Source organism: Podarcis cretensis (assembly GCF_951804945.1).
Source record: "Podarcis cretensis genome assembly, chromosome: Z".
Taxonomy (NCBI): domain Eukaryota; kingdom Metazoa; phylum Chordata; class Lepidosauria; order Squamata; family Lacertidae; genus Podarcis; species Podarcis cretensis.
In genome coordinates, this window is record NC_137184.1 from 50,717,589 (window position 1) to 50,744,804 (window position 27,216).

Here is a 27,216-nt window from a genome sequence, read left to right on the forward strand (position 1 = left end):
ATTGTTTCAGTCATTTCAAAAAAGATCTTTGGTAGTCTCCCTTCTTTCGAAATCACTTGTCTCTGTGCTTTATCCATGTTTGTTGAGACAACTCCATTCATATCTCCCATCATTAGGATTTTATAATCTAAAAAGTCAACTAATGTCTCATGCAACTTCCTAAAAAATTCAGCCTTCCCTTCATTTGGGGCATAAACTCCCACAATTAATATCTTTTCTCCTTGAATTTGTATTTCAATTGCCAGGTATCTTCCTTGTTCATCTTTAAAAATCAATTTTGGAGCCCACTTTTCCTTTGCATAGATCACCACACCTCTTTTCTTTACTTTGTCTGATGAGATAAATTCTTGACCGAGTCTCTTATTTATTAATAATTTCCTGTGTATCCTGGCAATATGGGTTTCTTGCAAACATATTATGTCTAATTGTTCTTTCTTCAAAATGTGAAAAACTTGTCTTCTTTTCCGAGGAAGGTTCAAACCATTACAGTTCCAACTAAGGAGTTGCAGAGACATTTTGTATTTAGGTAGCTGTTCCTCCAACTGCTCCAAGCTTCTGCTCTTCCTCCGATGGTGGTAGTGAAAGTCCAAATGACAAATTTGCTATATCAGGTGGTTCCCTCTCCTCCACGGTTCCTTTCTGCAGATCCTCCAAGTACTTCTCCAGAAATTGTTCTTTGTCCTGAATTGTTTTTATTTTAATCTTCCTTCCATTGAAGTTAAAGGACAGGCCTTGTGGAAACTCCCATCTGAATGGTATAGTATTTTTCTTCAGCAGGTCTACTAAGCTCTTGTAATATGTTCTCACCTCTAAAATGTATTTAGGAATGTCCTTAAAAATCTGTATCTGACAATTTTGGATCACCAATGCCTTTTGATAATGCAAATTCAATATTCTATCTCTTTCTTCTTTTGATCTCAATGTAATTAGGCAGTCCCTTGGTTTTTTGTCCTGCCTTCTACCCAGTCGAAAGGCTGATATTATCTCAAGTTCCTCATCTTCCTCCCATTCCTCCTGCCAAAAAGTTATGATGTTCTCTGTAAGAAATTTCACAAGGTTGTCCCCTTCCCCTTCAGGCACCAATCTAAATTTTAAATTCTTCTCTTTACGTTGAAGTTCCAGTAAGGAGAGGGCTGCATCATGCTCATTCACTTTTTTAATAATAGGCCCAAATTTTTCCCTTGTCTCTTCAGCCGTTGTTATTGCACTTTCTGCAATCTTTCGTGTTTCTGAACTTTCCTGAATTAATCTATTTATAGAATCTGTGTTCGATGCAACACTAGCCGTATTCACATCCAACCTTGTTGTCAACTCTGTTAATTTTTTAGAGTTCTCTGTCGATAGTTTTGTCAATGCTTCCAGGGATTGATTTATTTTAAGTAGAGCCTGAGTCATAGGATCCATAGAAGCTGGTGTTTTTTCCTACACAGCTGCAGTTCCTGATATGGAAGCCCTTTTCTTGTGAGATTGTTTTGCTTTCTGCCTTGTTACTATCTCTTCTGTAGGGGCACTCATATCCTCAAGGTCGTTTTCACAGAGTTGATTCCCAAGTGGAAAATCCCACTGTTACTTTTTCAAGTGCAACAGTTTCAGATAGAACCCTCTAGAGGGAGCATTCAATTGTATCCAAATGGCAAAGATAGAAGAAACAAAAAGGCAAGGAAGTATAACAGTAGCCAAAAGTTTCCAATATCCAAATTGTAATGTCTCTATTTTCTGTGTGGCCAAAATGCAGCAAAGTACATCTAAGGTCCGGTAACTTTATTGCAAACAAGTCCCCACTTCTCCAAATTTGACAGTCCACGTCCCGGTGTCTTGTTTGGGCAGCCCGACCCCGGGGGATTTGGCAATGGAAGGTCTTAATTTTCCATTAATTTTCCAGCAGATTAACAACGTTCCAATCCCTTCCCCCCTTCTCCTGCCAATCTGGGGGGGAGGTTTTAAGTCCGATGTCAGTTTGACAACTTAAAAAAAGTCCGATGTCAGTTTGACAGCTTAAAAAAATTAGAAAGATTCCCTTTAAGTGCAGCTTGATTTTCGTTGCTTTATCTTTTCTGCAGTTCCGGGGAGGCAGACTTCCTTAATTTTTGCCTTTCCCGTTTTCAGCCAAATTTTTTTTTTTTTAAAAGTCCCGTTACTTTCCCAGTCTTACTCACGGGTGTTGTAGTCAAATTCCAATTGCAGGAAGGAATCGGCGCTCTCCGCTCATGGCGACGCGGCTTCACTCCGCTAGCTGGGTGACGACTCTCAGCACCGCGCTTACCCCGATGCCGCTCAGAAGCCTTTAAAAAGGCTCCCTCACAGTACCGGGGGGCGCAAAAGGTGCCCACCGAATCTCCTTTGTTCACAGGCTCCGCGCCTGTGATTTTAGGGGTCCCCCGCTTGCCGTAGCGGGTAAGACCCGAACTAGCGAAGCAGTCCTGCCTCGGAACTCGAGGCTCGGACCGCCATTAAGCGCTGGCGCCGACCGGAAGTCGCTCTAACCCGTGTCTGGCCCGATTCAGAATGAGTTTTCTGCCACCGGCGCTCTAGCCGTCTCAGCGATTGTTTCATCACCCTCAGCTCTGGGGAAAACCTTGGGGCTGTCCGGGCTCCATGCAATCGGAGAGGGCACTTCGGAGCCAGGCGGTTGATAGCCCTGATTAACTCCGCATTCCAGCAGCCCCCCAGGGAATTGGCTGAAAGGCCATCAGCATGGGATAAAGCACCCCTACCACTCTATGGAAATCATTTGGATCCATTAGGTGGCAGGGGCGGACCATCCGAATCAGTTGTGCCTCCTTGCAGAGGGGAACCAAGCTAGGGGTCTCCAGGAGAACATCCACCACGACCTGAAGCAGCTTGGCCAGGGAATCTTGGTGCAGCGGGGAGGTCGGTACACCAAAAGGAATCCTGTACTTCCCCTATTGCCCAACTTCCAGAACATGCACTCAGAGAACTGGGTCTTCCCAAGTGGGCACCCAGTGTGACTTCTGATTCGCCGCAGGGAGCTACTCACATTGGCCCACATCTGCAGGGTGGCTGGGTCAATCTTGTAAAGCTGGTTGAAGTTGCAGTAGACGACAGAGTCCTCCGGCAGCCCGTACTGGGAGCGGGTGGTGACGATGATGGTGCGTGGCACCTCCTCACCCGTCGCCGCCTTGTTGTTGATCTGAAAGAGAAGCCAGAAAGGAAAGATCGGAAGGAAGCTCAAGGGGCAGAGCTTTGACTCAACACTATGCAGCGTCAGATCAGAACCCAATCAATAGGCCAGAACGTTTATTTATTGACCATATTGGGTGTCTCTCATTGATTTCACTCTGGCAACTTCTGCCTTTGGTGATTGGACATGAACCCAATCAATAGGCAAGAACTTTTATTTATTGGAAATAGAGGACACCATGGTGTCCTATTAGAAACAACAGGGTGGGGTGGGGGGGATAAATATGGGCACTAAATGGTAGATGGTGATGGGAAAAGGAATTATTTGTGGGATTGAGTGTAAGTATATCTGAACACTTTTAAGGATTGTATTAAATGTATGTTTGTATGCTTGTATATAATAAAAAAATAAATTTAAAAATCAGTTATGATTAAATGGGCACAAGAGATGGGACACAATATCCAGATGGAGGAATGGGGAAAACGATGGAAGGATGAGATAAAATTGACAGCATGTGTGGCAGTTAAAGAAAATTATATGAAAAGGATGTCTAGATGGTATTTAGCTCCAGTTAAATTAGCAAAGGAAAGCAAGTGTTGGAAATGCAAAACAATAGAAGGGACATTTTTCAGATGGGGTGGGATTACAAAATTATAAACAATTATTGGGAAATTATGTATAATGAAATCAAAAAATTTTTAAAATAACTTTTGTTTAAAAGTTACTATCTTGGCTGTCTCTCATCACAAGCCCAGTTCCACAGTTGCTGCTCGCCATGAACCAACGCTGGCAGTATTAGCAGCAGATCTCTGTTATGCTTCGGGTGATATTTCATTCTTTTGCCAATCGTGCTGTTTTAAATATGCACTTTATATTCGACTACTTCAGTAATGATATTGTTTTAAATCTTAAGATTTTTTAAACTTTGCTGCGTTAAATGTGTGCAATCTATACTTGACCTCTCTTGTAATGTTTTATCTTGAAATCTTTAAGCTAATGTTTTAGATTCATATTAATTATGCTGCTCTGAATAATAGTAATAATAATGATAATGATAATGATAATAGCTTAGCTAGTAACTTAGCTCCCCCATAGAGAAAGCGCTTGTGAAGGAGCCTGTGGATAAATAATAACAACAACAGTAACAATAACAATAACAATAATTTATTATTTCTACCCCATCCATCTGGCTGGGTTTCCCCAGCCACTCTGGGCGACTCTCAACAGAACATCGAAAACAGAATAAAACATCAAACTTTAAAAACATCAGTTGTCTTTTAAAAGTCAGATAGTTGCTTATTTCCTCGACATCTCGATGGCCCTTGTGGTCTCTTCCAACTCTATGATTCTATGATCTGATGGGAGGGCGTTCCACAGTGCGGGCGCCAGCACCGAGAAGGCCCTCTACCTGGAATACTTTACACCTGACTTTATTCCGTGCTGTTTTATCCTGGAGTGCTTAATTTGATGTTTTAACATCAACTGCTTTGGGATTTCCCCCCTTAAAAACATAAAGCAGTATAGAAATAAAAAGAGGAACATTGAATAACAACACTAGGCCTTTTCAAGCCCCCTGCATTTTGGTTATTTGCGAATGGTGCTATTTTATGAAGTCACTCCTTTTTATTTAATTTGCATCCAAGTTGCTATAGATTACACTGAACTCTTAAAAGATTTAAAGCGGGCATGTCCAACTTCCAAGGGACTGAAATCTATTTCCACCATTAAAACAAAACAAAACACTGCCCAATGGATCGACCAGAAGTTGTGGAGCTTTTTTTTTTAGTCTCATTTTCTCTTTGTAGAATAACAAGGAGGCTCACAGGTCCTTATAATATTGGGGGAAACAGTTTGTTCTGGTGAGTATTAACCACTTTACATTTTAACCTGAGGACGGCCATTTGTCCCCTTTCAACTTTAATTTATTTGAATTAATTTTGGGGTGCATTTTAATTGATCGATTGCTTCTTTTTATGGACATTGTATTATTGATATGATAGCAGCCACTCTGATCCCGGCTCTGGACGGGGAGGGTGGGATACAAATAAAAATTCTTCTCCTCCTCCTCATTTTAGGGAGCCAAACTGTTGAGCTTTTTTGGGGAAGCTGAAGCTGTTGCGCTTTTTCATTATCATCATCTTTATTGCGGTCCAACGACCCATAACATGTGTAATGGTTCTAGGGGTTGCTTATGCGTAAGTTGCCACCACTCTTGGCTTGGTTGTCTGGTTGAACCCTTTCTGTCTGGACACCCCTTCACTTCGTGGCTGTCTCAGTCGCTGGCAGAATCCGTCAGTGGGCGTTTTTTGAATCTCTTCCAGCAAAGAAGTTCTTTGACGCCAAGTCTCCTCCTACTCTCCCTGCGCGGAAGTCTTCTGCGCAGGGAGGGCTGGGCAGCGGAGTACCCGTGCTCTCCCCGCTGGTTTCTGGCGAAGAGTCTTGGAGCCTCCTCTCCAAATCCCCTCTCTGCCCTCCTTCTCCACTGGTGTTACGCTGATTTCCTTCCCCAGCAGATGGGCTGCCTCTCTCCCTACTGGGACCCTCTCCGGCATCCCTCTGGAGCCTTCCCTCCGCCTCCAGCTCTGATGGCAGTTCCCTGACAACATGGATTCAGAATAAAATAGATTCATACAGACAACCCCCCAGAGAAGGGAGACTGAAGCGTTATTTGTTTAGTCATGGGTATGTTGATCTTTGATTTGTATGACTACTGAAAAAAACTTTGCCACGGCCACTGTGATATCATTGGACTTGTCGTCCAGAAGATATTTGATATACTAGGCTTCAGACTGACCCAGCCGATTTGCCAATAGTGGTTTAATCTATAGTTCCCTAGCTTGATCATATTGTCCGCAATGCAATAAAATATGCCTCATGCAGTCAACGTCCTGAGAGCGCACACAGATCCTATTTTGATAAGGGATACCTCTCAGTCTGGAGACAGTGAGAGATTTTACTTTCTTGGGCTCCATAATCACTGCAGATGGTGACAGCAGCCACGAAATTAAAAGACGCCTGATTCTTGGGAGAAAAGCAATGACAAACCTAGACAGCATCTTAAAAAGTAGACACACCACCTTGCCAACAAAGGTCCGTATAGTAAAAGCTATGGTTTTCCAAGTAGCGTTGTATGGAAGTGAGAGCTGAACCATAAAGAAGGCTGATTGCCAAAGAATGGATGCTTTTGAATTATGGTGCTGGAGGAGAGTGTTGAGAGTCCCATGGACTGCAAGAAGATCAAACCTATCCATTCTGAAGGAAATCAGCCCTGAGTGCTCACTGGAAGGACAGATCCTGAAGCTGAGGCTCCAAGACTTTGGCCACCTCATGAGAAGAGAAGACTCCCTGGAAAGCCCCTGATGTTGGGAAAGATGGAGGGCACAAGGAGAAGGGGACGACCGAGGACGAGATGGTTGGATAGTGTTCTCGAAGCTACCAGCATGAGTTTGACCAAACTGCGGGAGGCAGTGGAAGACAGAAGTGCCTGGCGTGCTCTGGTCCATGGGGTCACGAAGAGGCGGACACGACTAAACAACACCACCACCACCTCTCAGTCTGGCGCTTAACACTTCTGATGGGAATACATTTAATCTGGCTTGGGTGAAAAGACGCCGGTATGTTGGTAACAGACAAATTTCTAAGACATGCAGGTGTCTGAAACTCGAACCCATAGTGAATTCCTACTTCTAATGGGCCACAGATAACATGAGATTGAGATCGGAGATCACTATGTGATATGTCCCAGAGGCTTTGCCTCAAGAGATTCAAAGGCAGTATCATAGCCCAGATGGTACAGGAGAGAAGGTGGCATACCAAGCCAAGTATCTAACCATCATTTTCACCTATGAGCTGGCAAACTCCTCGTTGTTTAGGTATGGAAGGTATGGAAGCCCTTCCGTAGGCCAAAGACACAGATCTTGAGCTAGTATCTCAGGCCAGCCCACCATGCTTTAGTTGATAGAGGACATTCACCTGTTTTTAAGAATAGTATTGCATTTGGAACACAATTTGGACCGGAGAAACTTTGCCTGGAAGCCATTGAACCTGGAGAATGAGCCATTGAACCAGGCGTTTGAGGCGTAGAGGAGTTGAGAGACAGATTTTGCATTAAATACCTTAATGGCTGATGGAACATAATGGCCTCCCCTTGTATAAAAGAATTGAAGTATAGCCAGTTTGCTTACCTCCGCCTTTTTAAAGGCGGTCTGCCAATGATATTTCCAGGACTTGGAATAATGGAACAGAAGCCCTAGGTACCGGAAGAATTTGCTCTGCTCTAGTTTGTGACCGTCCAGTACCCATTTACTCAGGGAGAATCTCTTCTCAAACACCAGGACTTTAGATTTTTCATAACTGATGGATAACCCATTACCAGAGCAGTAGTCTCAGAATTTCCTTAGTTGATAGTTCAGGCCAGGTCTGGTTCGGGAGAGGATGGCCGCGTTGTCAGAGGCTTAGTGCTGTCCAGCTGGCCATAGATAAGACTCCGGGCTCCCAGCCAGTTCCAAACAATTGATTTATTTGACAAAGTTCAAACGTACATCTCCAGCGTATCCATTAACCTCCTTCCCCTTGTGCGCAGTTGCTCCCTCTAAAGTTACTTCCTCCTTTTATTCACCCAGCATGCAAGTCTGCGAAAACTCCTCCCCTTATTTCCTCTATGTACAGCATGACTTGTCCCAGGCTCATCCACTTCCCCTCTACGTCAGACTGACTGTCAGACGACATGCTGCTGATAATCTCTTTAGGCTCTCTATAACTGCTGGTTTCTGTCCTTTCATCTTTTCCCGTTTGCCTCTCCCTGACACGCGTCATCCGCATACAACAAGAGAGGGGTCTTTCTCGTCCCTATTTTTGGAACGTGGCCATTAAGCTTGCCTCTAAGTCATTCAGAAACGAACTGAACAAAGTAGGGGCCAAAATGCATCCCTGTCTCACTCCCCTGGCCATCTCAATACAGTCTGAGAGCTGGCCCTGCAACCCACACCTAACCTGCAAATTGCTTCCACAGTGCAGGGCTTTAGTGAGATATAGGAGACGTTTATCCTTCAGTGCTAGATGTAACTTGGCCCATAGTTGGAATCTGGGGATGGAGTCAAAAGGCAGATTTCAGGTCCATAAAGGCCACAAAGTGTTTCCCCTGTCGAGGTCTGGTGTACTTCTCGGCTAGGAGGGACAGCATTAGACAGTGATCTGATGTTGAGTGGTTCTTGCAGAAAGCTGCCTGAGCTTCAGATAGTATGTTATAGTCATTTAGAAAAGTTGTCAGTTTATTACAGAGAAAACCGGCATACAGCTTTCCTATTATTGAAAGCAGACTGATTGGCCTATAATTAGAAGGCACGTTTGGCTGGCCTCTCTTAAAGATTGGGACTACTATGTATGTTTCCAACTAGACTACTATGTATGTTTCCAACTAGACGGTACTTTGCCAGAGTTATTTACTATAGTAAAAAGTGCCTCCAGGAGAGGAGCCCACCAGTGCTGATTTGGTATTATCAATTCAGCTGGGATAAAGTCATTTCCTGGGGCCTTACCACTCTTCAGGTTCCCAATTAATGTATAGACTTCTTCCACTGTAACCGGGCTCCATTGTGGGAGCAGTGACAGTTCTGCCGAATCTTCATCATAAAAACTGGCGCGGAGATTTGAATTTCCTGTGAATATATGTCTAAAATGGTTCTCCCATACCTGAGCTGGAATGGCACAGCTGGGGGCTGGAGAGCTATTGCTCAGGAAGCTGGAGACTAGTTTCCAGAAGAGTTTTGTTTCGTTGTTTAGCGAGGCATTCAGTAAGAGACACCAGGAGTTTTGCTCAGACTACCTTTTTTTCGAAGCCAAAAGGGCTTTGTACTCTTTTTTACTTTTGAAATAGGTTGGGGGTAAATAGTTTAGGCCAGCGTTTCTGTAGGCCAAATAAGAGTTCCTTAAGGCTTTCTTCACATGGCACTCTTGGTTGAACCATCTGCACCCTTTAGTAATATGGGGCTTGCTGGCTGGATTTATGTTAACAGAGACCACGTCCTGCAAGAACTCAATGAGATTATCGTTAAGCAGTCAGGGAAGAATCTGTTGATATCTCAGCTACAGTAGCCAGCTCATGTGTCCATTTTTTCCTACACAATGCTGGAACATTAGTTTTATCAATTTTCTCTTGTTCTATGTGAGAGCACTGAATAGAATTTTGGCCAATACAGTGGTACCTCAGGTTAAGTACTTAATTCGTTCCAGAGGTGCGTTCTTAACCTGAAACTGTTCTTAACCTGAAGCACCACTTTAGCTAATGGGGCCTCCCGCTGCTGTGCGATTTCTGTTCTCATCCTGAAGCAAAGTTCTTAACCCGAGGTAATATTTCTGGGTTAGCGAAGTCTGTAACCTGAAGCATATGTAACCCGAGGTACCACTGTAGTGGAGATGATCAGAGGCAAATGATCACTCTCAGTCCTGTTATCGATATTGAAGTTTTTGATTAATTTAAAGGCCTCCCTGTTACTGAGACAGTAATCTACTGTGCTAGCTCCATTAGAATTTATGAACTCTCCTCTGTCCCTCGGTAGTGCCCTGTTAACAATCATGAAGTCAGGACTTATTTGTAAAGAGGCCAGACAAAAGCCGGCATAATTGATTTGGTGGTCTTTAAAAGACCTACGGGGGGTGGGGGGTGGGCGCTTAAGGAGAAAAGGCTGTTTTCCTTTAGTTTCCTTAACGTTGGAAATTTTATTTCCAGGCAGTCGTCATTTGAGCCTAGTCTGGCATTCATGTCTCCCATTATGTAAAAAGGTACTTAAATTGAAGGTACTTAATTTGAAGAGAGTAAAGGAAACGATGGAATTTACGCCATGTACTATCAATCTGTGCTTGCACTATGTATGGTGGAATGTAAGCTGAGACGATACTCTTGGACTCATAGTGCAAGGTGATCCCCTGCGCCAGGTGCTCGAGAACTGAACACTCAGTAACCTGTGACATCAAGGAAGTGGAGACCAGAGTTACTACCCGCCCCCCCGGCTTCCCCTTTCGTGCAGTTTAGAGGCCTTAATTTCATAGGCAAAGTATCGTATTTTTCGCCCTATAGGACACACGTTTTCCCCTCCAAAAATGAAGGGGAAATGTGTGTGCGTCCTATGGGGCGAATGCAGGCTTTCGCTGAAGCCTGGAGAGCGAGAGGGGTCAGTGTACACCTCTCGCTCTCCAGGCTTCAGGAGAGCCCCACCGCCAGCTCCACAAGCTCCGGGGGACAGCGGGGAGGCGCAGCGCGCCTTTCCCGCTGTCCCCTGACTTGGTTAGAAGGCTGGCGGAGGGCTTGGCTTCCCCCTCCCCCAGCCCCGCAAGCTCCCAGAGCGACGCCAAAGCTTCACGCAGCTTCAGCATGGCTCTGGGTCCCGTTCTGGGGGCTGGGGAAGCTCCGCTTTCCCCGCCCCCAGCCCCGCAAGCTCCAGGAGCGATGCCAAAGCTGCACGCAGCTTCGGCATCGCTCTGGGTCCCGTTCTGGGGGCTGGTGTCGGGGGAAGCTCGGGCTTCCCCTGCCCCAGCCCCACGCCTGGGGGGGGAAAATAATTTTTTCCCCTTTATTCCCCCCCCCAAAAAAAGATCTAGGTGCGTCCTATGGGCCGGTGCGTCCTATAGGGCGAAAAATACGGTAACCATCAAGGACTATGTTGTCAGTTGCCCAGGTTTCCTGCAACGTTATCACATCAAAACACGTTATGTATTCACAAAATGTCTCGTCCCCTAGTTTGTTGGCCCAACCCGCTATTTTCCACGAGAAAATATTGCGGCTGTTCAATCCGTCATTGGCTTGGCTTCATTGTGGGGGACATATTTTTATCAGCTCTCCCTCTGTCTCCGTAATAACGCAACCATTCTTAGGATGTAAAAGTTGTTGTTCCTGGGGTTGAGTTACAGAATTGTCCATGTTTTCAGCAGTCAGCTTTTTTTAGGGGGCCTAAGCTGCTGAGATTTTTTTTAAGGGGCCGAAGCTGTTGGGTTTTTTTTAGGGGGCCAAGCTGAAGCTGTTGAGCTTGCTTTGGGGGGCCTAATCTCCCAGGACTCTCTCAGAAGGTCAAGCTTGCTTTTTGGAAACAGAGGCTCAGGGCTGTGCAAGTTCTGTGCAAGCTGGATAGGCGGGGCATAAATCATAATAAATTCTTCTTTCATTCATTCCTTAATCAATTCTCATCATCATCTCGTTGAATTGCAGGCGGATTCTGCTTCTGGGCAGTCCCAGCCCCATGGCTCCTCGAAAGTCCCTCCAATTTATAATATATGATGGGAATGCAAAAGGGTTAGAAATAAATGGGGAATGATATATATTGAATTAGAAAAAAAAATGTTTAAAAAGACTTTTCTTAAGAAACCAGAAGCATTCCTCCTAGGAATTTTAGATCAAGATTTAGAAAAAGAAAATTAGAAATGATTTCTCAATGCAAAAACAGCAGCAAGAATTATATTAGCACAAGCATGGAAGACAGAAGAAATACCAGCGAAAGAACAATGGCAAGGGAAACTTATGGGATATGCAGAACTGGCAAAAGTAACAGATAAATTACATGAAAAGGATAGAAAAGACTTTAAACGAGAATGGGAACCATTTACAACACATATATGAAGGGGCAACATAAAGAATTGGACTCATTGGCAGGGTTTGAATAAACCAGGCACCCCCCCAACCTGCAGCCCTCCCGATGTTTTTGGCCTACAACTCCCATGATCCCTAGCTAGCAGGACCAGTGGTCAGGGATGATGGGAATTGTAGTTCAAAACATCTGGAGGGCCGAAGGTTGGGGATGCCTAGAATAAACCAACACAATTGTATATAACCAAAAGCAAGACTATACATGTTGGGGAAATAACACCCAATCCTCTCACCTGAGTCGTTGCCAGCCCGTTGCTGATGTTGAATCCGTTGATGGTGATCTGAATCTGCCCACGATTGATCATGTCAATCACAGCTTCAGCAATGGTGTTCATGGGAATGACTGGCATGCTGAGCCCAGCGGCGCCATCGTCCCCGCCGTCCGGACATTTCATCTGGAAGCGAAGATAATGGAATAATAATGATAATTTATCATTTACACCCCGCCCATCCAGCCCCATGTTCACCACCTCGCTGCCACTCCTGTGCATTAGAAGCATGCATTAGCAGTGAAATGGATTTTGCTACAAAGTCGGCTACAATCAGGTTTTCAATACAACAACCCCTCTTGTGGCTTTATTGTGTCCGCGTTTCAGGCATTTTAAAGTGGGGAGGGGGGAGAGCTATCGTACGTGGGAAGATTGCAAGGTGATTATAAAAAAAGGGAAATGATATATAATGAACGGAGAGGGGGGGATTATTAATCCCGTTTGCATTCCTTCCCATGGGAAAGTGTGCCTTGGTTTTGGAACGCCTTGGTTTCGGAACAGACTTTCGGAATGGATGAAGTTTGAGAACCAAGGGACCACTGTGATTTTAAAAGAACCATCTTGCATTTGGCAAGATGTCACAATTTTAAAAGCCATGGGAAAAAATAGATTGAAAAGGCTCCTCATTGTATTTTAATCTTTTGCTGGAAGCCGCCCAGAGTGGCTGGGCATAATAATAATAATATCATCCTGTTAGAAGGGAAAACCAGTCAGAGTATAAATAATTTATTATCATCATCCTCCTCCTCCTCCTCCTCCTCTTGGAAGCCGCCCAGAGTGGCTGGGGAAACCCAGTCAGATGGGCGAGGTATAAATAATATATTTATTATTATTATTATTATTAATTACTCCTCATGTGTTGGTCCGATGCCTGTGGGAAAGCTCTTCTCCTGTGGATACAGTGGTACCTCGGGTTAAGAACTTAATTCGCGCCAGAGGTCCATTCTTAACCTGAAACTGTTCTTAACCTGAGGTACCACTTTAGCTGATGGGGCCTCCCGCCACCCCCACACTGCTGGCTCGCAATTTCTGTTCTCATCCTGAGGTAAAGTTCTTAACCCGAGGTACTACTTCCAGGTTAGCAGAGTCTGTAACCTGAAGTGTCTGTAACCCGAGATGCAACTGTAACGTGCTTTCTCTTTTTTCTTTCAAGTTTCTTATTTTCAATCTTTTATGTTTATTTCCATACACTCCAAACATTTTCCATATACCGTATTTTTCGCTCTATAACACGCACATGACCATAACACGCACATCGTTTTTAGAGGAGGAAAACAAGGGAAAAAACATTCTGAATGAAACAGTGGATGTATCATTTTTGTGCTTCATGCTGTGGCCACAGACATGTGATCTGATGGTGAATTTGGGGTGACCCAATGCAAAAAATCCTGAGAATCCCTGTGGATCCATGCTTTGTAACCATGTTTTTGCACCACTGCAGCCCCAGGCAACAGTGGGTGCGTGATTTTTTGGGGGCAGGCTGTAGCCATGGACATGCTATGTGCTCTGATGGTGAATTTGGGCTGACCCAATGCAAAGATCCTGAGGATCCATGTGGATCCATGTTTTGTAACCACGTTTTTGCACCATTGCAGCCCCAGGCAACAGTGGGTGCGTGATTTTGGGGGGGCAGGCTGTAGCCACGGACATGCTATGTGCTCTGATGGTGAATTTGGGCTGACCCAATGCAAAGATCCTGAGGATCCATGTGGATCCATGTTTTGTAACCATGTTTTTGCACCATTGCAGCCCCAGGCAACAGTGGGTGCGTGATTTTTGGGGGGCAGGCTGTAACCATGGACATGCTATGTGATCTGATGGTGAATTTGGGGTGACTGAATGCAAAGATCCTGAGGATCCATGTAGATCCATGCTTTTTAACCACGTTTTTGCACCATTGCAGCCCCAGGCAACAGTGGGTGTGTGGTTTTGGGGGGCAGGCTGTAGCCATGGACATGTTATGTGATCTGATGGTGAATTTGGGCTGACCCAATGCAAAGATCATTAGGATCCATGTGGATCCATGCTTTTTAACCACATTTTTGCACCATTGCAGCCCCAGGCAACAGTGGGTGCGTGATTTTGGGGGGGCAGGCTGTAGCCATGGACATGCTATGTGATCTGATGGTGAATTTGGGCTGACCCAATGCAAAGATCCTGAGGATCCATGTGGATCCATGCTTTTTAACCACATTTTAAGTGGGAAGGGAAGGAAAAACACAGAAGGGACAAGGAGCAGGAGAGGGGTGTGCAGAGAAGCAGCTGGCTAAGAATGCAGGAGAGGGGTATAACAGGAGGGAGGAAAGGAAGGCAAAAGTTTTCCCTCACCTACCCACCCAAGCCAGCCAGCTCACGCTCTCTCTCTCTCTCTCTCTCCCTCCTGCATGTTTTCAGCTTTCCCCTCTGCTTGCCTGGAGGGGAGGGGCTTTCCCTGCTCTTTGTTCCGTTTGAGCAAACACAGCAAGGAAACAGAGGTGGGTGGGCAGTAAGACCCTGAGGCAGAATGCCGGAAAGCAGCCGCTTCCTCTTTTCAAGTTTCCCTTCTAGGAGACGCGCGATTTGATTTTTGCCTGCTTTTTTTTGCCTCCCCTCGCACCAATTGGCTCCAGGGACCACACATTCGCTCAATAACACGCACAGACATTTCCCCTTCCTTTTTAGGAGAAAAAATCTGCGTGTTATAGAAGGAAAAATACGGTATACAATACTGGGATTAAACAAACCCCTTGTATTTCCCCACCCCACCCCAGTTTCCATATTTTGCCCTCTTTTCTTGCATGTAATTATAACAATCCATTATATTCCATCTCCTTATTTACTACTCTAATTCATTTGACTTCATCAATGATATATCCATCCTGCCTGCAGAAAGCCATCTAATTCGATTTCAATTTGATCCTGACTTGTTTTTAGGTCAGGCTTTCTCAACCTCGGCCCTCCAAATGTTTTGGGACTACAACTCCCATGATCCCTAGCTAACTGGACCAGAGGTCAGGGATGATGAGAATTGTAGTCCCAAAACAGCAGGTGGGCCAAGGTTGAGGAAGCCTGGTTTAGCAGGTAATTTCATTATTATTTGATTTTTTAAAAAGTTACTAAGAACTTCACATAGTAAAAGACCAGAAACATATCTTTTGGGAATATTGAACAGTGATATTCTAAAAGAAAAAACTCATTTTTTTCTGTATGCAGCATCAGCGGCAAGAATTCTAGTGGCTAAGTACTGGAAGGGTAACCAGGTACTGACCAAAGAGGAGTGGCTATATAAATTATGTGAATATTTGGAACTGGCCAAATGGACGGATATAATAAGACTAAAGCCAATGAATACAGTCCAGGAGGAATGGAACTGCTTGAATGACTACTTAGAAAGACAAGGTTCAAATGTAAAAATTTGACTGTGTCTAGAATGACCTGGTGAATGGAAAAGGGGAAATATACATATATACATATTTATATATTCAGATTAAAATAATACTGAAATACAGATAAAATATGAAAGGTGAAAGGAAGGATTGTGAGAGTAATGGAAGTCTATTATTATTATTATTTTGCAAAATAGTATTTATTGTATTGAAATATGCTTTTCTTTATTCTTTGACTCTACTTTTCTTTGCATTTTTTTCTTTTCCTCCTTTACTTTTTCCTTCTTTCTGTTTTATTGGATATTATTCTTTATGTATGCTTTTGTTCTGATGTATTTACTTTGCAGTAAAAAATTAATAATAATAATAATAATAATAATAGTTTGATGTTATACTAATGTGATGTATTTGATGCTAGCCACCCTGAGTCCGGTTTCGGATGTGATACAAATAAGTTTATTATTATTATTATTACTACTACTACTACTACTACTACTATTATTATTATTATTATTATTATTGAGACTCCAAAACCACCTACACACGCCTGGATTTTCCTGACCTTCACTATTTTCACGTCAGGCAGGCTGTCGAGGAATGCCTTCAGGTCGACACCGTTCAAAACAATTCGGTTGTCGTAGATGTGACCATTCGATTTGAAGTCGATGACTGCTTTTTTCTGAAAGAAAGACATATAATGCATCTGAAAAACACAGCAATTTGGATCTGGGCTTTTTTCCAAGAAAAAAAGACCGCGATACGAAGCAGGCTGTTCCCCTCTTCCCAAATACCTTCAGGTGCGGGAACATATTGGCGTGATCACCAATGAAGAAGGTATTGGGCATGTAAGCCAGTTTTTCTGAATATTGCTCCGCCACTTCCACCGGGGATGTTTCCTGGTCAGTGATAATGTAATCCATGAATAAGGCCCCGCTGGTTCCCGGATAGCCCAGCCACATTGCCTGGAAGGCAAACAAATGAGGGTTGTTTATTATTATTATTATTATTATTATTATTATTATTATTATTTTATTTCTACACCGCCCATATCTGGCTGGGTTTTCCCAGCCACTCTGGGCGGCTTCCAACAAAAGATTAAAATACAATAAGGCAGCAAGGCAAGATATCCAGAGCTTCTTTTTTTATAAAAACTTTTTCAAGAATTACATATATATATAGAGTGTCCAGTAGCCAATTAAGTTTGTTCTTGGTATAAGCTTTTGTGTACGTGCACACTTCTTCAGATACACTGAATAATAATATAAATAAGTAATATAAATAAAATAAAATAAAATAATATAAATATATTAATATAAATAATATAAAAAACAAACTTCTTCAGATACACTGAATAATAATATTTTGACTGTGTCAGACCAACTTGGCTACCTAAATGAATAAATAATATACATACGCTTACTTTGACAAAAAAGGAAGTGTCCATGTGCAAATCTTCTTCTATAAATTGCCAAAAATTAAGCTTGGGTTAAATTTATGCAGTCTCTTTTTTAAGAGGAAGGCCTCTGGCAAGATATCCAGAGTTTGCCAAAAAAACCGGGGGGGAAAACACACCCCACCTTCTTAAAGAGGACCGTGTCTTTCGGCAAGATCTACAAAAAGGCTGCATAAAACAATTAAGGATTTTCTTAAATCGGATTTTTTCAATTTAAAGCGGATTTTTAAAATAATAATCTTTCTAAATATTTTTTGTTTAAGTTCCATCAAAAGCCATTGTGAAAGAAGGATTTGTTTAAAGTTTTCCATGTGTGCAGAAACTCAGCCTAAATTGTTGTTTTTTTAAAATTGTTTAACCACATCCGTTTACAAACATGGATACAAATGCCATAATGCTATTCTTTTACTTAAAATTGTTTAAATGGTATGAAGGGAATGAGTCTTTTTCTCCTTCCAATCGAGTACAGCAGAAAAGCAGTCCAAATAGAATCAAATCAGTCATTTTTGATAGGACTGTCAAAACCACTTTGAAAATTTATTCTTCCAAAAATGAAACCTTCCTCTGGCTGTAAATATTAATGTCTTAATCACATTTTTTAACATCACAGCGTTAACATCTTACGACTACAGTAAAGAATATTTTGGGCATGCAGTGGTACCTTGGTTCTCAAACTCTGAAAATCTGGAAGTGTTCCAGTTTTCAAACATTTTTTTGGAAAGTCAAGCAGACTTCCAGAACAGATTAAGTTTGGTGCTTTTGTTATTGCTATTTTGCGTTTCTGTTCTTCGGTCAATTTGTTTTTGTGACTGTGTGGACCCAGTTCAGCTACTGATGAATTGATTGTGTGACTGCGGAAACGGATAGAAGCCCCCCATCCAAACAATGGCTTTAGCTACTAATGGATAGACCAATGGATGGACCGTGTGACTGCGGAAACGGATAGAAGCCCCCCATCCAAACAATGGCTTTAGCTGTTGATGGACAGATGGATAGAAGGATGGATGGACGGATAGCTACTGATGGATAGACGGACAGTGTGACTGCGGAAACGGATAGAAGCCCCCCATCCAAACAATGACTATCATCAGTGCAGGCAAGAATTTTGTTTTAAAAAATTTCTATCATCTACCATACTGTCTTATTTATTTTATAGTACAGAACATTGATGATTGCTTTCATTTGATGCATCAATGGTCTTGTTAGAGAATAAAATTCATGTTCAATGGCTGTTTGAGTGGTTGTTTTTCAAAGTCTGGAACAGATTAATCCCTTTTGCATTCCTTTCTATAGGAAAGCGCGCCTTGGTTTGGGAACGCTTTGGTTTCGGAATGGACTTCCGGAACAGATGAAATTTGAGAATCAAGGGATCACTGTATGATGAACATTTCACTGTGGCTTCCTTTACCTGGATCGGTGCCGGCCGGAGAGCAAACAGCTCGTTGCGGGCTCCTTTGGTATAGCCATTCATGTTGATCAGGATATGTATGCCGTCTTGGTGAATGCGGTCAGCCGCCTTGCCATTGCACGGGACCTAAAACACAAACATTAGAAGCACGTTTATGGAAGTTTTGAATGGCTGATGTTTTAATGTGTTTTTCATCTCTTGTTGTAAGCCGCTCTGAGTGGCTGGAGAAACCCAGTCAAATGGGTGGGGTACTTTAAGTAATAAAGTAGTAGTACAGTGGTACCTCAGGTTGAGTACTTAGTTCGTTCCGGAGGTCCGTACTTAACCTGAAACTGTTCTTAACCTGAAGCACCACTTTAGCTAATGGGGCCTCCTGCTGCCGCCGGAGTACAATTTCAGTTCTCTTCCTGAAGCAAAGTTCTTAACCTGAAGCACTATTTCTGGGTTAGCGGAGTCTGTAACCTGAAGCACATGTAACCTGAAGCATATGTAACCCGAGGTACCACTGTAGTAGTAGTACATCTGCTAAGGTTGACTTGACAACCTGGCGACGATGTCCAAGCCCTCGAATGGTCCTTCTGAGCTTCTTTCCCTCATACAGTGCACTTGCTGTTGCTTTTGCAAAATCCCACACAGCAGGAAAGTGAGCTGTTTTGGCCAGATTGCCATAGCTCGGGATACGTGCTCCGTGACAAAAAGTGGGCAGGGTATCTGAAGCACTACTCTGCACCCATGAATCATCTGAAATGTAGTTTAGGTTTAGGGTTAGGGGCTAGGGTTTAGAATTAGGGCAAAGGCTAAGGCTGGAGGTAGGGTTAGGCTTAGGCTAAGAATTACTGTTAAGAGTTAATGTTTAGGGCTTACAGCTAGGCAGCTAGGGCAAAGGCAAGGGCAAGGCTGAGATCCTAAAAAAAACTCAACAACTTTGGCCGGCCCTTGCGCATGTTCACTTCATCAAATCTGGCCCTCTTTGAAAAGAGTTTGGACACCGACTAGTGATTTAAATCAAATCCACCCTGTTATATACATTACCAAGCAAGCACTTCGACCTGCCACTGGGAAGCCCCTGAGAAGCGGCTAAGTGACCCCCCCCCCCCGCCCCCGGTTGCACAACCCTTCGACCATGAGTTCAGACATGCTTTTCCGAGCTATGCCCAAAAATCTGATTTATAGGTTATTGATCACTAGCCTGGATGGTTTGCCTCACTAGCTAGTGCAGTCAAAATATATCTATATATATCTATATATCTATACATCTCTCTCTCTCTCTCTCTCTCTATCTATCTATATATATATAATTGTCCAGTAGCACCTTAGAGAGGGACGCGGGTGGCGCTGTGGTCTAAACCACTGAGCCTAGGGCTTGCCGATCAGAAGGTCGGCGGTTCGAATCCCTGCGACGGGGTGAGTTCCCGTTGCTCGGTCCCTGCTCCTGCCAACCTAGCAGTTCAAAAGCATGCCAGTGCAAGTAGATAAATAGGTACCTTCCTCTGGCGGGAAGGTAAATGGCATTTCTGTGTCTGCTCTGGTCCGTCAGAAGCGGCTTAGTCATGCTGGCCACATGACCCGGAAGCTGTACGCCGGCTCCCTCGGCCAATAAAGCAAGATGAGCGCCGCAACCCCAGAGTCGGTCACGACTGGACCTAATGGTCAGGGGTCCTTAGAGACCAACTAAGTTTGTTCTGGGTATAAGCTTTCATGTGCAGGCACACTTCTTCAGATACCTGAAGAATCTACTAGTGCAGATTATTCATGATTTAGCCCCCTCTTCTGATACTGCACATTCGTCCAAACAACATATAGCATCCAAGAACAGATGGTATCCTGCATTATAGCTTCTTCCTTCCGCCAGATTATGCATTAAAAGGCTGTTCTCTGCCATCAAAGAGCTTTAGCAAAAGATAGAGAAGTAAACAGAGGCAGGAAGAGATGAGCATATCTCTGAATTTTATTTTGATTTTAAATGTGATTTGAATTGTATTTTAAACCAATCGTTTGATTTTGTGTTTTTAATGTATTATATATTTGGTGTTAGCCGCCCTGTGCTTGGTCTTGGCCGGGGTATAAATAAAATTTATTATTCTTATTCTTATTCTTATTATTATATCAGATCGCTAAACTCCTCAAAATGACAAATATCTTCCGGAAAAGGTTGCCTGGGCAAGAGCGTATTTAGGATATACAGGGGAGAAAGAGCTCTCACCTGAGATAAGTCAATAAAGTGATTTGCTTCAGCCATCACCTTGACCCGGAAGTTTGTGCCGTCGTCGGGGCTGAGGGCATAGCAGAAGACCTAGGAAAGAGAGGAGTTGCTTAGAACTGAGGCTGACCAGAGTCACTGAATGAATGGAGGAATCTTTTATTTGGGTCGGGCATCACAATAAAACAATACAATACAATATACAAAGAATGGAAATAAAAAGTCCATTGTATAAAATACATTTGAGGGTCACTTGAGCAGGGAGCATGTGAGGTGCAGCAAAACACAGGCCGAAAAACAGTAGACAAAGCCCATCTTTCCCAAACATCGCAGGAAAAGGCCAGAATTTATGAAGCACATGAACCATCACAGCTTTCCTCCATGATGAAGCAATTGCTAATATAGAATCATAGAACTAGGGAGTTTGAAAGGGCCACGAGGCTCATCTAGGCTAACCCCCTGCAATGTGGGAATCTTTGCCCAAGAGCTTCCCTCTTGTGGCTTATCCCCACAACAGCTACTGACTTTGGGTTTTAGTCAAGCAAACAGTCTAATCCAGGCATTCCCAAACTGCGGCCCTCCAGATGTTTTAGCCTACAACTCCCATGATCCCTACCTCACAGGACCAGTGGTCAGGGATGATGGGAATTGTAGTCCAAAACATCTGAAGGGCCAAAGGCTGGGGGTGCCTGGTCTAATCTGCCGGTGCCTAAATGATCTCAAGTGTCAGAACAACTTGACTGCCATCAGGAAATTTCCCACCGTCCAATTTCGACTCTCCAGCACCTGATCTGCATCACCGAGCAATCCCAAAATGCAGACAGCTTTGAACCTCGCAAGATCAAATGTCTCGCCCTGGACTGGACTCGAGGGACGATTCCGACAGATTCCACATGGGAAACGCTCATGTCCCTGCAGAGATGGTAGCACCAAATCGGTGGTGCATGTGCTTTATAAAAAGCCTTGAGGAGATGATTGTGTTGTTGCTTAGTCGTGTCCGACTCTTCGTGACCCAATGGACCAGAGCATGCCAGGCACTTCTGTCCAACCATCTCGTCCTCTGTCGTCCCCTTCTCCTTGTGCCCTCCATCTTTCCTAACATCAGGGTCTTTTCCAGGGAATCTTCTCTTCTCATGAGGTGGCCAAAGTCTTGGAGCCTCAGCTTCACGATCTGTCCTTCCAGTGAGCACTCAGGGCTGATTTCCTTCAGAATGGATACGTTTGATCTTCTTGCAGTCCATGGGACTCTCAAGAGTCTCCTCCAGCACCATAATTCAAAAGCATCAATTCTTTGGTGATCAGCCTTCTTTATGGTTCAGCTCTCACTTCCATACATCACTACTTGGAAAACCATAGCTTTTACTATACGGACCTTTGTTGACAAGGTGGTGTCTCTGCTTTTTAAGATGCTGTCTAGGTTTGTTGTGAGATGATTACCCCTCCTTTATTGCCCGTTCCGGGTTGCCCAACCACTACCCCAGAGTCCTCTCTCTTGGCAGATCAAGAGGAGCAGGTGACGGCAAAGGCGGCCAGGTTTTGGTTTTATATATATATATATAATATTTATTCCGGTTTTAAAAATTACAAAAGAAAACACTAGGTTAAGCAAGAAAAAACGAGACCATGAATACAGACAAGCAAAAATATTTTTAAAAAAAATGAAAAAAACCCCAGAAAAATACAGGCAATTAAGAAAAAAAAGAAAAAAGAAAAGGAAAAAAAACCCCAAACCTTCCCATAACTTATTTTCCATTTGCTTATTTCCTTGACCTCCTCACACCTCCCTTTTTTGTATTCTAGTTCAATTAGATATTTCAGCAAATCCTTTCCATCTTTGTTTTTATCCCAATAATTTATCTTAACATACTGTAATTTTACACTCTCTTCTTTCACCATAATTTATCTTAATATACTGTAATTTTACATTCTCTTCTTTCACCAATTAACAAGCCATTTTTACTTTATTTAATCTTATTTCTCATTAAAATTAATATATTTGAGCTTGATCTCTTAAAAACATTTCCCCATGGGTCATAAAATTTCATTCCACGATTTTTCCATCCCTCATTAAGTTTTTAAAGTCTCCTTATAAACACTTTAAATTCCCAGTCTTCTTCCACCGTCTTCTCTCCCTGGTCTCGGCCCCTGCCGTCACTTCCATCAACCCCCAACAGTCCATCAGCCTGGAGATCTTATATCCGAGGCTCTTAACTCTTCTTCACGTTCCTTCTGCTGGTCTTCTTGATTATCTTTGATACTAACAAGCAGATCTCGGGGATGCTCCAACCCAACAATAGTCGGCCAGGTCCCCATGGTTAAAACTAGGGCCCATAAAGCATTCCAAATCTTGTTTCGCAATTCCTCCAAATCCAAAGGCCCCAAAGGCTCCAATCTTTTCCTGGCCCAAGTCCATATCCCAAAAGTCAATTGATCCCTGAATAAGGGAATCTCTCCAACTTCCCATTTCCAGATCAGGCCAGGCTCCCATCTTCATAATCTGGCTTTTTCTAGTTGCAGTCATATAGGGCCTCAACTTGTAATCCTCCATTTGCATCTGTAAGGTTGAGGCTCCCCCTTGTATTGCTTTATATTCAACAACAACAACTTTCTCCTTCTCCGATTCATCCATTTGTTCAATTAGAATAGATTCCTGTGCCAGATCAACTTCTGTGCCGATGCCCACTTTTGTTCCCAAGATATCAATATTAGTAGCCATGACATCTATCTGTTTATGCAGCTTTCCCAACAGATAAATTGTCTTATTCAATACAGACACTACATCTTCCTTAGCCGACATTCTTGAGATGTTCAAGGTCAAATCCTGGTTTCCCACAATCTTTATTTTAAAGCCAAATTCTCCAGCTGCACTTTTGTAACAATGTCCCAAAACTCTAGAGGAAGACAGTCTCCATTTGTATTAATCCTTTCCAGCACAATTCCAAAGGTAAAATAGTAACAATTTTCAGTTACCTTTACTTCTTTTTAAGCACAGAAGCGGACGATGGAAACAATGTCTTTCTTTTATGGCTAGCTGTCAAATTTATCCTGTTCACCGTCAAAGGACTTTTTGCAAACCGTTCACAGGTTCAGAGACACGGTGATTCAGTTTTTGATTTTTCACTTTATCCTGCAGAATCACTTGGTCAAAATTCCCCCCCTCTTCTCCTACTTCCAAGGGGGTTAAGTAGTTTCAATCAGTGGAGTTTTAATCCTTTACATGAGACTTTCCAAGACCTTAGTTAACTACTACTTTGCCTCAGTCTCTGTTTGCCTCTACTTTGCCTCTGTTTACAGAAAGGGAAGGTGGACTTGCTATTTGAACCTTCCCCGTTCGGTGCCAAATTAAATTATTTTAAAAGTCCAATTTTCCGTTCTACTCACGGGTTGTTGTTTAAAATCCAATTACCCACAGGAAGAAAGTCAGCGCTCTCCGACAGCAGCAATGCGGCTTCACTCCGTGAAAGAAGCGGTCGATTCAAAGCACCGCGCCGCTCACCCCACGTCGCTCCGGATTCCCAATACCGGGTCTTCCCGCGAGTAGGGGGGGGGCGCAAAAGGTGCCAGCCGAATCCCAAGTTCACAGGCTTCTCCACCTGTGATTTCTGAGGGTCTCCACCTTCGCCATGGCGGTCAGACCCTGTTTTTCACGGAGCAAGTTCCTCCCGAACGGAGGAGCTCCGCCATTGCCGGAGGCGCCAACCCGGAAGTGTTAAAAGGCGGCCAGGTTTTGAGCTGGGGCAGTCAGAATAAGGTCCACTCTCAATTCAAAACCCTCAAATGTATTTGATATCATTGATTTTTCATTTCTATTCCTTGCAGATCATCTCGTCGTTTTATTGCTACAACCAAGGGCTGATGCAAATTAAGAGGATAATGATGATGATAATTATAATAATAATAAAAACTTTTATTTGTATCCTGCCCTCCCCGTCCGAAACCGGGCTCAGGGAGGCTAACCAAATATGTAACATTGGTATAAAATCAAGCAGTAACGAAATTACCTCCTGAAAACAAGCCAGGATCAAATTCAATTAGATGGCTTTCTGCAGGATTAGGGTTGGGAACAGTAAACGCTCATCAGGCCCAACTGTTTGCGCTGCTCTTATATGGGCCTGTGAGAACACTGGGAGGCCTCTTTCATACTAGTTTTTACACAAAAAGAGAAGGGGAGTCAGGCTGAACCAAAGGCCCGGCGGAACAACTCCATCTTACAGGCCTTGCAGAAAGATGTGAGATCCCACAGGGTCCTGATCTCTTGTGGCAGAGAGTTCCACCAGGCCGGGGCCAAGGCCGAAAAGGTCCTGGCCCTGGTCGAGGCCAGCCTAATCTCCCTGAGGCCCAGGACCTCTAAGATGTTATTATTTGCAGACTGTTAGATCCTCCATGGCGTATACCAGGAGAGGCGGTCCTAGGCTGTATTCATTCGTTTGGCCCAACATGGGGCTCGTACCCATGACCCCAAGATTCAGAGTCTCAGCGCTCTGCCGCCTGAGCTACTCACACAGCTGCCCTCTTGTGCACCTCACCTCAAATTTGTCCGAATTGTGCATGCCTGGGATTGACTGCATGAGATGGGAGGTGGGGTGGTTCCCAAAGTCAGAGCTCACGTAGCCAACGCGGAGCCGGCCCTCACTGCCTTTCAGGTCCTTGGGGTGCTCGTAAGGTGGCTTGTGGAGCACGTTGATCTGGCAAGGGGATTCAAGAAAGCCGGGTTACGGAAATGACATGGGGGGGGGGGACAGTTGTTCCAATGTTGTTCCAACATTGTTCCAAATGACAAGGGGGGGGACAGTTGTTCCAATGTTGTTCCAATGTTGTTCCAATGTTACAAATATACATACCTTTAACTTGACAGCCCAAGAAAGACACCTAGCATTATGAATTCGCAGAAAATCTATGCTTTAACCGACTCTCCTCATTCCGACGCCATTTGAACCCTGAAAGGAAGGTGAATTTGGGCTCCACCTCCCTCCATGAGCCAAGAAGCAGGAAGTCATGTAGGCAGCAGGAACAGGGCATCCTGCCAGAATTCCCCAAGCCTGAGAGCACATACACGGCACCCCACCGAGGGAGGGACCAAGGGGGCAACCATAGACATCTGCCAAGGCAGTTTAGCAAGGCAGGTGTTCTGAATGCCCATCTCCAGACAAGTCCAGTGGGAAAGGACGTGTCAAGAGTTTTATTGTTCTTTCGGTGATGGAGATTTAAGGGGTCTGATAAAGGGACCTCATATTGAATGCATAACCCTTGTATACCCCTCCCCATTTGTGATGTGCTAGTGATGTAGTGATGATGTATCAACGATGCTGCTTGAAGTGTATTCTGGGGGGAAGAAGGAAGTTTTAAAAGCTGACATCGCCCCATGCTCGGGGTTCTTACTCCTGGGCAGACCTGTGGTGCAACAGTAAGAATCATTGTCTACTGACCACTGTTTTGCTCCAAATTACCGGGCTGGGACTTCCTCCTTTAACTGACAGCATGGACCCATGGGGGACAAGTGCCCCGGTAAGCTAGGCTGTCAAGGAGTCACTCACCCTGGAATTTTTTTCGCTTAACAGCCATTGGCACCAATATAGAGCAGGCTTCCTCAACCTTGGCCCTCCAGCTGTTTTCAAACTACAGTGCCCATCATCCCTGACCACTAGACCTGCTAGCTAGGGACCATGGAGTTGTAGGCCAAAAGCATCAGGAGCAGCATGAGGAAGCCTGATAGAGAGCTCTACCTCTCTTTCAAATCAGAGCCGGCAAAGGCGGTGGAGTTCCTGCGCGGGTGCCTGGAGGCGGTTGGAGGATGGATGGCAGCTAACTGGTTGAGGTTGAATCCTGACAAGACTGAAGTTCTGTGGTGGGTGGGGGGGGACTCCCTGGTCCTGAACGGGGCAACTGTGCCCCTGAAGGACCAGCTGCACAGTCTGGGGTCATTTTGGACCCATAGAGGCACAGGTCTGTTCTGTGTCCAGGGCAGCTCCATCTGGGATGCAGGGTAAGACCCTCCCTGCCCACAGACTCTCTTGCCAGAGTGGCGCATGCTCTTGTTATCTCCAGCTTGGACTACTGCAATGCGCTCTATGTGGGGCTACCTTACTGCAATTAATCCAGAATGTGGTAGCCAGGGGCCACCAGGTGGCGCGTTGGAAGATGGCCGACAATAACATCTCTCTGACCCATACGAGGTAATTAAGAGGCTGCTATGCGAAGTATGCAGTCTTCCTACCCCACCCCCAAGGAGATGGGGGGCTGCCTTGCCAGCGGTGTCCACAATGCACCCCCTGATCCGAGAGATGGAGGTGCCGGTCACTTGGCACAAGCCCTCGATGAAGTCAGATCTTCCTGACGCCGATTCCAATCAGCGCGTTCTGGTTAGCTTCAGCTCGGAATTATAATTGGAAACATACGATTGGAATGAAGCTGAAGCACATCAAGTAACACTAGAGAGATAAGACTGCTGATTAATGGATCTCTGTGACCGGGAGTGATGGACGGATAAGTAAATCTTCTGATGAATCACCATTAAGAGACTGTATGTTTGGAATGAAGGGGGGGGTGGAGGAAAAAACATTTTTTCTTTGCACGATGTGATATTAATAACCCTCAACCCCAGATAGAAACAAGATCGCTGCGTTTTACTAATCACAAGCAGAAATTCAAGAACTGTGTGGGATGGATTATAGCTGGAGAGAGGATTGGTGAACGGTGAGAACGGAGGAAAATTTTATGGCGCAGTTAAAAAATGGCACCTCGCCA

The 27,216-nt window shown here is 44.1% G+C and overlaps 1 protein-coding gene across 2 annotated transcripts in view; it reads right to left on the bottom strand.

Annotated features, from left to right (window-relative positions):
• OGT (O-linked N-acetylglucosamine (GlcNAc) transferase) overlaps window positions 1–27,216 on the bottom strand; it is an 81,470-nt gene that overhangs the window by 10,623 nt on the left and 43,631 nt on the right. For both annotated transcript variants that reach the window (XM_079962686.1, XM_079962687.1), the window contains exons 13-19: window positions 24,999–25,157; window positions 20,476–20,565; window positions 18,273–18,398; window positions 16,203–16,373; window positions 15,974–16,090; window positions 12,011–12,172; window positions 2,999–3,151 (exon numbers count right to left, since the gene is read on the bottom strand). In XM_079962686.1, the coding sequence (XP_079818812.1) occupies window positions 2,999–3,151; window positions 12,011–12,172; window positions 15,974–16,090; window positions 16,203–16,373; window positions 18,273–18,398; window positions 20,476–20,565; window positions 24,999–25,157 (978 nt within the window). The remainder of the gene's footprint in view (window positions 1–2,998; window positions 3,152–12,010; window positions 12,173–15,973; window positions 16,091–16,202; window positions 16,374–18,272; window positions 18,399–20,475; window positions 20,566–24,998; window positions 25,158–27,216) is intronic.